General features: G+C 38.5%; 1 protein-coding gene across 2 annotated transcripts in view; it reads left to right on the top strand.

Moving 5' to 3' along the window:
* The first annotated feature begins 221 nt into the window (after nt 1–221).
* Nucleotides 222–14,489, top strand: part of LOC121733996 (max dimerization protein 1-like) — a 315,406-nt gene continuing 301,138 nt past the window's right edge. The window contains exons 1-3 of one of the 2 annotated variants that reach the window (XM_042124409.1): nt 222–417; nt 543–636; nt 722–751. In XM_042124409.1, the coding sequence (XP_041980343.1) occupies nt 363–417; nt 543–636; nt 722–751 (179 nt within the window). In that variant the 5' untranslated portion in view covers nt 222–362. Of the gene's footprint in view, nt 418–527; nt 637–721; nt 752–14,489 lie in introns of both variants that reach the window. The other variant, XM_042124408.1, reaches the window with a different exon arrangement.

Below are 14,489 nucleotides of genomic sequence, written 5' to 3'. Positions count from 1 at the left end.
CTCGTACTCGTTTGGCCCGAAGGTGAAATAAAAAGTTGGAGTAAATTAGTTTGAACCTTGCAGGCTGCAGCGCATGGGTTGCATAGAAAAAAAATGTTTTGTTTGGAAACACAAAGTTCACGTGATTGACCCAGGTATTTTATAGCCAGCATTGCGCGTCCCCATTGGTCGGCCGGCCGCGCCCGAGCGACCCCGAGCGTCGCCGAGCGCGCCTCGGCTCGCGCGCCCGTCAGTGTGTTTTCGACATCGGCTCGCACGGACGTGGCCCGCCGCGCTGTCAAACTACTTTTATTTATAGTTTTTAATCGAATAAAGTCGCGTGACGCTCGTGAATACCGTGTGCGGAACCGGGATTAATAAATATGAGTATTGCTGCCCTGCTCAAAGCCGCTGAATTCATCGAGAGGCAGGAAAGAGGTGAACTGGATTTTCTTTGTTCGAATCGTCAATCGAGTGCACTCGCACGTCAACATGGCTCCCCGTCTATTTTCGCTCGGCGTGATCAGCTGATTCTGACGGAATTGCAGTTTTGTTTGTTCCAGAGTCGGAACACGGGTACGCGTCGAGTCTGCCGGCGTGCGAGGAGTCTCGGTGCGGGGGCAGACGGCCGAAGACGAAGAAGTCGCAGGGGAGCAGGTGAGCGCAGTGAAGTGATGTGTCAGTGCAGTGTCGTGCGGTGAAGTGACCGTGACCGTGTTACAACCTCTGTTTTCTGTTCCAGGACCACTCATAACGAGTTGGAAAAGAACAGGTGAGTCCGTTTTGAGTCCTCGTAGTGGTAGTGAGTCTGTACTCGGTGCCGACTGCCGACTGCCGGCGCGGCGAGTTGACCTTGGTAGGGAGAGTAGTTGCAGTAGACGGCGAGTAGTAACCTATTTGGCATTGCCGCCGAAGCGTTACGTCACTCGCCGTATACCTAATCATTATATCATAGCTTCTAAACAACCAGACTTAGACCTTTTGACTTAGTTCGCGATGATAAGCTAGGTACGTTTGTTTAGACTAGCAGATCAACTTTGCGAAGGTAGCGACACGTAGCAAGTTAGCAACAGCAGCTATTCAGAATCAAAATCCGATTGAAAACCGAGATTTCATTGTTAGACATTTTATCTCGGGATACCTAAATCATTAAAGAAACAAAATGAATTAAGATTGATGGTGATATTCCTGTTTTTTTTGCCGGATTTTTTCATTGAAATGCCGAGAAGTTGATATATTTTTACCGGGTCTCTTAACCCTCTTGATAGGTACTTAATTCCTATCTCGGTCCCAAAGGCCCGGAGGTAGATTCGGGAATTTCGCGCGTTGAGAGCCTCGTACTCATCATCATTATCTTGGTACTATGTTGTCAGTGTTTACATGCGTGCCTGGCGGATGTTGGATATGTTTACACTGATCCATCGCTGGAACCAGCGTTACTGGCGGCGGCTACTGTATCAACTTATCAAGTAAATCGCCACTTATTAATATTATGCAGACGTTAAGAGAATATCTTCGGAAGTTTTTATTCTATTCCAATGAGAAAATATTATACCTATTATGAGGTTTATTAGGTCCACCGTCCAGAAGTCAAATGACAAATCCACAGAAATGTTCCTGTGGACAAATCCCTATCAATGAAAAGTTTATTTTTCTATTTCGTTTCATTTTATTCTGATCTAACTGTAAACAAACCTCAGTGGCTACAAACTACTAGCATTATAAATTCTACAAATAAAGGAATACAAATTATTATTACAATTCACATTGGTTTGGTCGTGATTCAATTTTTGTTCACGTTTTGTTGAAACATTATTGTGTTAAATTAGTCTGTACCACAGAATATATTATATTAGTTGGCTGTACTTGCAAGGATACCTACTCGGTACAATTTAAAAGTCATTATAAAAACGTTTACGAAAATTTATTAAAAAAAATTTGAATTTATAATTGGAATTTGTTGTAAATTTGTAAACTCGTTTGTACTGGGGGTCGATGCCCCTCAACTGACCCGGACCTTCTCAATTTTGCCAGAAAAATACTTTTTTTCTACAAAAATTACGATATTTTTTAAATAATACAATCTTTGGTCAATTGGTCACTGGTATTCAGACACTGAGACCGTAGGAACTCCCCCTAAAAACCTTTCTTCTCAAATCAAATTTCTAATAAAGTGTGTCTGTCTGTCTGTCCGTCGCGTCTATCTGTCTGCCCCTTACCTCTTCACGCACAAACAAACCACTGAACCGATTTAATTGAAAGTAGTAGGTAAGCCAGATACTGTGAGTCACGGGAAAATACAATACTTATAGGATATTTCATCCCGAAAAAATGTACGGTTCCAGCACGATAAAAGAATTTTGGCGCAACGGAGTTGCGGGCGTTATCTAGTTTTAGATAAGTTAGCCTTAGCTCATGAATTGCTACATCTCAAAGGTTAAAGAGCAATGCCCTAATTACCTTGAATGTAGGAAATATTATGACGAAACGCAGCCAGACATGGAACCTCCTCCTTTTTATGAAGTCGGTTAAAAATCAACTTTGATCCAGACTAGCGCAAACCCTAAGATATTATGTTGTGTAAATATGTTAGGGCGTAATGGATGATAATGGTCCGCCATCGGCCCGGCCGATCAATCAATTCGGCCGATCGTGAGTTTTTCGTCCGGCCGTAATCCCCCTGTCAGTGTCCGGCTAATCCTAGTTATTGTGATTTGAGCCTAGGAGGAAAATTGCCATTTTCATACATCAAAAATTAAAATGAGTTTGAAGTGCAAATTCTAGGACCTGATCGAAAATTCATAAGACAGAGGGAGAGTAGACCGTCGGCACATGCAGGAGAAGAAGTAATGACCACCAATAACTGCGCCCTGCTGCTTCGTTTTGCCGCTACTCCCGGAGTGCAACCCATGGTGCAACCTGGTTTTTAGGGTTTCGTACTTTGTTATTAGCAGTGCCGAAATTATATATTTTTTTATGAGAATAGGCCACTTTATTTCCGCTGCCCCGCATGTACGTAGTCTGTAGGGCCTCTATGGACGCTGCCGCCCCCTAGGACGCTGCCGCCCCTAAGCCGTGGGCTGGTTGCAGGTACGTCCCAGAAGAAAACAATATCCTCCTGAATACGCTTTATTACAAATAACATAATATTATATTCTAAAAACAGCAACAAATGTAAAATCAAAAGTGCATATCGTTTAAAAACTCGGCCCATTATCTCGAATTAATAGCTACAGTCATTATTAAATCATTAAACTTGTTGTAATTAACATGGCCGGCTCGTACATAAAATTACCGACCTCAATCATAATTATTAACAAACAATATGCAAAAACAACAGACTTTAAAGTGGTTTTGTCTTCAGAAAATCAGTTCCTTTCAATGTAACAAAATAATATCTTAATTAAAAATTAAGTATTTTGAATTAGTCGTTCATTATTTACTTATTTACTTGAGGGTGCGAAAAATTGCCCGTATTTTTTATTGCCTGACAACCAGTATGAAATCTGGAAAAATAGAGCGATCTGCAATATTTATTAGGTACATTTCGCCAAAAAATGCTGATTTTGCCATAAATTTATTTTCGTCACAATCGACCATAATTTCCCGATTTTTTTGTTGTTGCGTAGGTACTTGGTAGGTACCACTGTTGTCTATCAACTTTATTTCATTTATTTGACTTTCGTGAGAATTTTCGCTTCAACACCCAGGTGACCCTTTCTAACGTGACATATGGCGCACTGCTTGGCCCCCGTGCATTTTTAAATACCATAAACACCCCACTATGTAATAAAATATCACAAGTTATTGTTATGTGACTCATAATTATACCCACCCTCCCCTCATACGATTCTAATACTTGAAGTATTGAAAATAGAAACATTGAAAGAGTCCCCTTTTAAATCGCTCGGTCAACGTTTGCCCCTTGCTTCTTGCAAAATGTGTAGCTGTGATATGCACTAGTCAAATGGTAGGAAGAAGTGTAGAAATGTTTGAGATTTTTTTGCGTTAAAAGATTTTTATTCCGTAACACACGTTGGTAATATGTCGTTACCAAAAAGGTCATCCAATTCCGGTTCCGGTGTGTGTTTCGTGCAGTGCATTATCATTTATCACACGTTACGTAAACTCTAGGTGACTTTGTAATGACGTGATGCAGCTGAGAAAATTTTCCGACGTGTGACATTGTCAAGGACCTAACTATTGTCTAAAGTAGGTGTGATTATGGAAATTCGTGTTGCAAGCTCAGAATTGGTCCAGTCTGTGATGGTTTAGGAATCCGCGTGATAATTGCTGGATAGTCGTGAATCGTGATCGAGGACAAGAAATTAAGTCTTTTTTAAACAAAAATGTAATGATTACGACCATATTTTTATAATATTATGTAACTAGATCTTTCGCAAGTTTGTCCACATAAATTATTATAATTATAATAATTACGAAGGTAATGATGATAATTATTAATTATGTAGTCAGTAGTACGGGTAATTTTGTGCTGCGTTATTATTAATCTGTATATATAAAACTCAAAGGTGACTGACTGATTGACATAGTGATTTATCAACGCACAGCCCAAACCAGTGGACGGATCGGGCTGAAATTTGGCATGCAGGTAGATGTTATAACGTAGGCATCCGCTAAGAAAGGATTTTGATAAATTCCAACCCCAAGGGGTTCAAATATTGGATGAAAGTTTGTATATAATAATACTTCTTAATGCGTGCGAAGCCGCGGGCAAAAGCTCGTCTGTACATAATTAGGTAAATATAATATTAGGTCAGTAAATAACTTCAACGTCATCATTGTGATTCATTGAATCATGACTGATTCAAATTAATACGAATGCATTTTTTCTTTTGAATGGCAAGACGTAAGCAAATAAGTACTGAGTTATCAAAATCGTCGATTGATTGCTAATATTAATCATGTTGACTAATAAGCAACTATTATAGACATAACCTCCTGTTTTTTTTATTAAGTAAACGTTTTTTTTACTCGGTTTGTAAAGTGTTTAAAAAACACTACAAACGAAGCAAGAGTTGAATTGATCAAAATCAAATGTTTCTTGGCGTTGTTTTGACAGAATTTTACTTTTTCAATAGCGATGTCCATTGCTTAATAGCTTGAGCCTCAAAAACCTCAAAAATTGGACATTCGTGAGGAAAATGACAACATAATTTACTTTTAATTAAATTATGTTGTCATTTAAAACATACTTTCATTTTTGGTCAAAACCATGAAGCTTCAAAGATCTTCTAAATTACATATTATTATTATGTGTCTGTAATCTTAAATAACTTCCCTAAATTTAGACAACAATTTGATCGAATTTAATGTATTTGTTAATTGAAAACATTATTAAATTGAATCAAATCAAATTCTGTCAAATAGTTACGTTCAAATACATTTTAAAAGTTAACTGGACTGTGAACTTCAAACGTTATAATTAAAATCTAATGCGTTAGCCGTAATTTATATTAATTGCACGCGTGTGATCGCCGACGTTGATAGTGTGGATGATAAATCGACAGAGTATAATAATATACTTACAGTAGCTTGTCATATGCGTATAATATGTAACGATGTCTAAGGGTGGTTTGCACCAGGCCATTTAGCCGAAACTTTTTCGTTTTCGCTTCGTTATAGAATCGCCGATCAAAATGTATGGAATTGACATAAGACGAGTCGAACGTCAGCGTCATATTAACGAACGCTTATGTCAATTCCATACATTTTCATCGACGATTCTATAACGAAGCGAAAACGAAAAGATTTTGGCTCACCCCCCAGGTCGTGTGTTACAGTTACAGTTATGGTCAAAGTTATGGTTATAGTTAAGGCTAATTTTACCTTAACTTTGTCCATAGAATTAGACAGATGACAGCTGGTCCGACAAGGCTTTAAATGAACGTGGGCGGGGGCACTGCTGGTAAAGGAGAACTGTCAAAAATGGCGTTTATGTATGAGATGACAGCGTTAGTTCCTTTTTTCGCGACGTTAATTTAAACTTTAAAGCCTTGTCGAGCTCAAGGTTATATGGCGTCCATTATTGACTTTAATCAAAAATTTGATATTTTGCATTGTAGTTAAGTTATAGTTAAAGTTGCAGTTATAGTTAAAGTAAGTTGGTGCATCCCACCCTAAATAAATAAGGAGAGAGATGGCAATAATAGTTTCTGTATGCACTCGTAACTTTAAGATTTTCCGGTGAAAATGACAGGAAATACGAATTCTGTTAAACTAGTTAGATGACGCCCGCAACTCCGTTGCGCCAAAATTAGTTATTCGCTATTGGTAGATATTATTTTGTAGATTGCTACATCCAGTATCGCAGAGAGTTTAACAAAAAAGCTTTAAGTGTCTAAACACACCATGCCGAAGTTCTGCGGCGGAAGTTCGGCATGATTCCGCCTGCAATGCAACTTAAATTACCGATGACACACCATGCCGAAATTCCGTCGCGTTATATTGTATGCGTTTGACATTGCTGACGTAATCATGCCGAACTTCCGCCGCGGAACTTCGGCATGGTGTGTTTAGATTGACATTTTCGAAATTTCATTTTGTCATGTGTTTCATTTTAATATGTTGTAGAACTGCTGCAGAGAATGTAACAAGCAAACCCGCAGTGTGTATGTACTATGTACACACCCTAATTGCTGAAACATAATATTTCATTTGCTAATGGCTAAAACAGCTGATTTTCACGATACGGTCTGCTAAGACATAACAGACCTTGTCTCTTTCAAATAAGGTTGAAATTTATACCACATTTGTCTACAGTAACCAGATACGGTATGACTAGTCATCAGTTTAAAATAACCTGATTAAGATAAGTAGGTTACATACTTAACTATATTTATAGCATAATAAACCGTGTGTGATGATTTAACTAATACATAGTTTAGTTATGTCACTACTCACTATTAGGTAAGATAAGTTTACTTACCGCGAAGAATGGCCTAAGCTATGAAATTGACCTCTATTTCGAAGACAGATAGCCCTTTAGAACTGGATACCTCCTAAAGATAAACGCGGCCGAAACTTCATAGTTGCTCTTCGTTATTAGTTCTTACCTCTGTAAAGGAGTGAGCACACTGAGACGGGCCGTGCCGGGGCTCAGCGTGCCGGGGCTCATCGCAAACATCCGCCTCCATACAATTTGTATGGAAGCGGAAATCCGCGCAGTGTGCGATACGCGCATCCGCTTCCATTCTCAGTGTGCTCACTCCTTAAAGGTCACAAACAGGTAAACTTTCAGTTTTTCTAAAATGAGGAAACTCGGGCAGCGGCAGGCTCTTGGTCCAATATACAGTACCATAATTTCCACTTGAAATTATTTAAAACCGAGTATCGACATCGCGAATCGAATAAACTCACTCGATTCTCCATAATCCCAGCAACACGAGTTCTAATAATAGATTCACACTGTTGCCATGGCAATGTGTGATTTATCCCCCTAAAATAGAGTCGGAAGTAGCTTGCGCTTTCATTTCCGTCCTTGGCCTCTGAAACTTCACAATTAATAGGCTGTAGAGAGCTTTGGAAAGCGAATGTATAATGGTGGGTTTTTATACTGTATTCAGTTATTGTTCCATGTTGAAGTGTTTATTATGATTTTTTCATTAATTAATACTGACATAGAAACGGGTTTTGTTTTTGTTTTTTTTTTCATTTTTATACTAGGTAGACTCTTGAATATGGCTTATTTTTTATTGCGAGATGGTTAGGCTTTCTGATTATCCAGGTCTCATGGAAAACCGTTGGTCGACAAGCGATTTAAGATGTGAGGTGACATCGCATTTGGTTTCTACTTTATTGCCTCATTAATGCAGCTACCTTCCTTTATTTATGTATAAATACTATTTTGTAGTAAATAGGATCCGGTCTGCATCGAACAAGTAACGAAACTGCATTCCTCTTGCAGAATAGTCCATTAGGGGTTCTCATAACGATGAAACCGGCAAAACAATGATGACGGCATCATATTTACGAGGTCCTCATCTGGTTTGTAATTTGGCAGATCGGCGGAATGATTGGCCGATGCAGGTGCTGGCAGACCGCCAACTTGAGCGCATCTAGACGCTGATATGTAATATGAAATTCCAGTAAACATGTTGATCGTTTATGTAATCGGCGTTTTAGGGATGAGGGCATGCCTGCGGGGCTAAAATGGTCGCTTTGAAGAATCATGACATGAATCATAATATTATTCATTTTTCTAAAATCGCAAAATACAACTCTGCTTGCAATTCATTTCTGTATTTTTGTACTGATTTGACATTTTGTCAGTTTGACAGTTTTGACAATTCATTTGCTGAATTGATTGAGAGGAATTGCTAAATGTGACCATTTTAGCCCCGCTGGGATATTCAGTACTTTGAGAATAGGTTTTTTGGTTTATATGCAAATAAAAAAATTATCTGATAGTTCAACGCTTGTGTTTCGTTGAGAGTGTATTTTGAGTTTTTCTCGACCATCCAGATTCCAGATCTAGAATCTTTAAAACTCTGAACTCTAGCCTTTGTGGACATTTTGGTTTGATAATTGATTATAAATTATAATCGTGATTATGGTGTTGTTTAGTGTGCTCTCTATCAAATTCCAAATAAAAACTAAGATTTCAATTCCCAAAAAGTCTGAAAAATATGTTTATTGCCAATCTTTCTCTGTTATCTCTTTTCTCTCCAAGCTTGACCACAATAGAAAGATTTTTAATTTGACTAAGGGCCTGTTTCACCACTTCATGATAAGGCTATCCACCAATTAACTTGACAGATCAAGTATGGATAATCTCTCAAAAAAGTTGTGAATAGCCTATTAGGAACTTTATCAAAAAGTATTGAAACAGGCCCTAAAAATGCGAAATAATCAAGACATACAATAGATAATCAAGATTCAAGACCATAAATATCAGAAACAAACGGTGGTTTAATATCTCTGTGATCAAGACACTGCCAGATGGTAAAGACAAGTTGACACACTTGTTCTTCCTCAACAATTGTCAATTTTTAAGCAATTGCTGGTACTCTATAGGCAAACTCTATGGGAAAAATAAGCTGACAAACCAAAGGCCGCTTCTATAATATAAATATACCACATTTTTAAATACTTAGGGCCTGTTTCACCACTTTCTGATAAAGTGCCTAACAGGCTATTCACAACATTTTTGACAGATTCTCCATACTTAATCTGTCAAGTTAATTCGTGGATAGGCTTATCAGGAAGTGGTGAAACAGGCCCTTAGTGTAATAGCTATTATTGTTATTTTTCACCTGTTTGGTAAAAGGTGGCCCCGTGCGAGTTTCTTACGCCGGTTCCTCTCGTCGGGTTAGTTCCCGAACCGGTGGTAGGCCTTAACCTATTTAGAAACAAATATTTTTATTTCATTTTAAACATGCTGATGGTAACGAATTACCGTATTCTATAGCCTAGAGTTTATACGTGGGAGAACCATGCTTCGGCACAAATGGGCCGGCTCGACCGGAGAAATACCACGTTCTCACAGAAAACCGGCGTGAAACAGCGCTTGCGCTGTATTTCGCCGAGTGAGTGAATTTACCGGAGGCTCAATCCCCTATCCTATTCCCTTCCCTTCCCTACCCTCCCCTATTACCCCATTCCCTCTTAAAAGGCCGGCAACGCACCTGCAGCTCCTCTGATGCTGCGAGTGTCCATGGGCGACGTAAGTTGCTTTCCATCAGGTGACCCGTTTGCTCGTTTGCCCCCTTATTTCATAAAAAAAAGAGTTCTGATGGTCACCAATTCCCGCTACTCAATTGTTCGTACTAAGACTAACCCCACTGTAATTTCTCTGGTGCGACCGTGATGACGTGACGTTATTAATTTGTTGTCGGCGACGACCTCGGACTATTTATACTTTCTCATCTCGGTGCAACAACGTTGCAGTTCTAAATATCTCTTGTTTTTTGTTTATCGCTCAATGTCGCTTTAGGTCTGAATCGTTAAACAGATTTTAAAGAATAATATATAATCTGCCATATGTGCGAGTCGGACTCGCGCACGAACGGTTCCGTACCGTTATAGAGCAAAAATAGGTCAAAAATTGTGTTTTTTTGTATGGGACTATGTATGTATGGTATTTTTTATGGGAAAATGTACGGTTTCTGTAAAATTCCTAATTTAAGCGGGCGAAGCCGCGCGGGACATCTAGTATACTTATACATATACAATCTGTGAAAATTTCAGAAGTCTAGCTATAGCGGTTCCTGAGATACAGCCTGGAGACACACAGATGGACGGACAGACAACGAAGTCTTAGTAATAGGGTCCGGTTTTTACCCTTTGGGTACGGAACCCTAAAAATAGTCAACTAAACATGCTAAATTATTCACTTCTAAGTAGTTGAGAATTTAGTATTTTGTAGTAAACAGAAAAGTTGTTAGTATCTAGTTATAAAGTATCACATAGCTTCAGTAAAAAAAAATTCAAACTAAAAACTATTGATTCCAGAATAATTAATAAGCGAACTAACTGCTAACAGCGAACTAGTTACGTAGAAGTACTTTGGAACTTTTTAACTGATCATTTATTCAAAAAAGTTGGATACTAAGTAACAATACGTATTGAACCTTTTATAAGTTACTTTTTATAACTTTTTTTAATGGCTGACGAGTGGGGCACAGAGTAAAATATTTACGTGCAGAGAAACAAAAAAGCTATGTTGTGACTTACAAGCTGGGAGCTCTGTAAAGATTTCACCACTACAAGGATTTTTTTTTTTTTATGAAATAAGAAGGCAAACGAGCAAACGGGTCACCTCATGGAAAGCAACTATCAGAAGAGCTGCAGGTGCTCTCTTCTTACGCGAAAAACGCACGGTGGAAGACTGCCACTCATCAAGGTGACAAGGATGGAATATTTTTCGTGTGGTGCGATGGCGAATAGAAAACACTTGACATATGACATATAATATGCATACGCATATGACTGTCATTAAAATCAGTTATCACATGCGCGATTTGCCTACTGTACTATGCTTGTAGTGAAGTGATGCATTTAATTGACAGCTTAGGAGCTGTTCGTCTGTTCATTCTTACTGTACTGACTCCTGTCCTGTCATTCTATCCAACATATAATATAAGCGTGGATGCTGACATAAGAACGAACTTCGAATCCAACAGATTTTGAAACAAATTCTGGTGCTTATTCGGCATGAATTTTTAATCTTTCCTGGTGCTTCTTATATTTATTACAATGTCTAAACCGATTTTGATGCAATTGGGAAATAAAAATCAAAGTTAATTGACTGATAGACCAACGCACTGCTCCTTTAAACTTCGCTCACGTTCACGCTCACTATGATCTAGATTCTAGAAATAATAAAAGATTTGTCAATGATCCTAATTCTTTTTTAATCTATTAGTCCTGAGTTCATCGGCGAGTAAATATTTAGTAAACTACGTATAATTACTGGTACTAAATACCATACGGGTCAAGGAACCCGTATAAAACGCTGAAAGGACATGTAGTTGACATGTAGTATGTAATTCAGCCGGTCGTAATTCTTTTTAGCCCTTTGTCTACCGCGCATTGTGACAATGCCGCGGTGTAATGTACACCTATCCTTGATGCAGTTTCATAATTATCTACTTACATGACTGCTATATAGTTAAATACTAGCTGTGTCCCGCGGTGTTACCCGCGGTTCACTATATAAGACTATGAAAAGTACAAATAATAGGGTCAAAACGGGACGATACATGGTTCTATAATGGTTTATGGTAGTGATGATGATGATGAATGTAATTTGCATAGTAGCATATGCTTTCCGTTCTTAAAACAACGTCGAAACTCCCAAACTTGTATCCATAAAGAGTCAGGAGTTCTCTCAGCAGTCAGCACCTTTCGAACCATATGGTGGGTACCTTGGTGCAAAATCTTACTTGTTAGTTGTTGGTAGCATAATATGCTTAGAATACTGCTTAGAATAATTATGAATGTACTTTGCCACATTATAAAAGTCTGCCACATTCTAAAAGTCAGAACAGATAAAGACAACAGATATTAATTCAATACGCTAAATGCAGCGTATTATAATATAATGTTATGGGAGTTTGTCTTTTCAACAGTGTTCTAGACTGGTTAATTTTGACGCTAGCCAATCAAAAGCACTAGTGAAAAAAACCCTCAAAACTGGGCATAATAAGGATTATATTTTAATTAAGTTGAAGACGCGGTCGGCGAAACGGGGCTGAAATTATCCTGTTCCGATTTTACTGAAGAACATCACTCGAGTAGACTCGAGCTGGAGTGATTAAATAGGGCCACACTGAAGTTTGAGGCTGATTCTATTCGGTTTTTTGTCGCATTGATATTCCAGAAATTGAGAAAATATTAGGGTATTTAGTTGAACTGCATACGCCAGTTTTGGTAGCGATAGATATCAAAAATGTAGGGATTTGACACAATGCATCGCAAGTGCCATTAGCTTTGTCCACACCGTGCCTTTTTCTGTTCGTCAAGGAAATGCGTTATAGCCTTTATAGCGCAGTCAACAGCGAACGCGAGGCATGCCCGCGACGCATGGCCCTCTGACTGTATCCAAAAAACAAAAATGACAATGTTGGCGTTGCGTTCGTTGACGCATTCAATTATTGAATGCGCCAAAACGAAAGTTGAATGAAAGATTATGACGAAAACGCATAGTGTGGACATAGCTATTACACATGCATAGCTAGCACAAGCACGTAGACAAACGAAAGAAACTAAATTTTGACAGTTTAACCGGAAAAACATTGGAGTAAAAGTTTCTTTCGTATCTCGCTATCTTTCGCTTTTGAAAATCTATATGTCAAGCATGACGATCCGCTTTTGACATTTAGTTTCTTGATTCTGTTTTTATTTTTATTATGGCACTTGGCTATAAAACTATGGCCAGTGTCGAATAAATGGCGGCAAATTCAAAAAATCGATGTATAGCAACCCTGTCTATAGCCGGAATTATAGTTTTGATCTACAAACTACGAATAATAAAGTTCCTTAGTTTTTATTATTCGTATTTCGTAGATCAAAACTATAATTCCGACTATAGACAAGGTTGCTACACGTCGATTTTTTTAATTTGCCGCCATTTACTCGACACTGGCCATGGTTTTATAGCCGAGGTGCCATAATTAAAAAAAAAGAACCAAGAAACTAAATGTCAAAAAAAAATAATTGCCGTTGCTATAATGGTTGCTATGGAAAGAGTTTCTTGTCTTTGTCCACTGAAACTCAAGTCGATGGGTGGTGCCATGCTCGGGAATAAGATATGTAGACATGGGAAAGAAACTGCCATTACTTTCTTCCGAAGAATCGACTGGGAAACCCCGTGCTAGCTACGTTGGTGCGTTTTGTCAGGTGACAGTACTCAGGTGACACATTTTGGACATCTGAGCAACTCGAATTCTATTGCAATTTGACACCCTGATAGAGTGCCTGCGAATAAATGCTCTCGCTTGGCCATGATAAGGCTACTTTCATCACTTCCTGATAAGGCTGTTCACAACTTTTTTGACATACTCTCCATAATTCATCTGTCAAGTTAAGTGGTGGATAGCATATTCGGCACTTATCAGGAAGTGGTGAAACAGGTCCTTAAACTGCCGTCTGCCACCCATGATTGTGAAGCCGTCTATACTCACTCTATAGCAGGCACCATCGAAGTCGTTCTTCATGTTCCTTCAGATTAAATTCGCCTTTGTTTATCCATCTTGGGCCAACTTGGACAGATTTGTGGATCCTATCCGATCCGAAAAACTGGTCAAAACCACAAATTATACAATCTATATTCAACTGATCAGTAACCATTCTGCAAATGTAGGTAAGCCATGCCAGAGTCTTTTAATTCACAATTTCTGTGACCTCTACGAGACACAGTTACTAAAACATTGAACCAAGTACATTATTTTAAAATAGTGAATGCTTTTTGACCTCTAATATTTTAACTGAGTAGTTTGCTTTTGAGTATCATTGCTAAATTAATTTTAACCTTATTGCCTTTATAATAAGGTTGAAGTGTAACAAGTTTGTCGACTGTACTATAGTTACTAGTGGCCCTGGGTTGGCAAAGCCTTTCTGTGATCAGTTGATCACTAACAAGGTTACACTATAATGCCGTCAGTGATTACTTTGATGATGACAATGTTATTAATAAATACGTGAGGAAGTTATACTATAATAAATAATGATTGTGAGTATGGAGGTGTCTGAAATAGAACAGATAGAGTTAGGGTTAGCAGGACTAAGCCAGACAAAGCAGTCAGCTGGGCCGGGCATTAGTACAAAAAAGAGTATGTAGAAATACGTTCGGCATCTCGTGTACACCGACATCTAATAGTTATACATTTTTACATCTCATTAGGTGTAAAACTGTCTAAAATTGGTGTTTTGGCTCTACAACTCCCTTTGATTTTGGCCGGACACGCAAGCAAAAAGCCTGACTGTGTCCGGCTTTATCCGGACGCCTGGCAACCCTAGATAGAGTATCTACTCTATTACGAATATAA

This window comes from Aricia agestis, chromosome 14 (genome assembly GCF_905147365.1).
Source record: "Aricia agestis chromosome 14, ilAriAges1.1, whole genome shotgun sequence".
NCBI classification, from domain to species: Eukaryota; Metazoa; Arthropoda; class Insecta; order Lepidoptera; family Lycaenidae; genus Aricia; species Aricia agestis.
The sequence above is the reverse complement of the archived record's forward strand: the minus strand, read 5'-3'. Positions and strand labels throughout refer to the sequence as shown.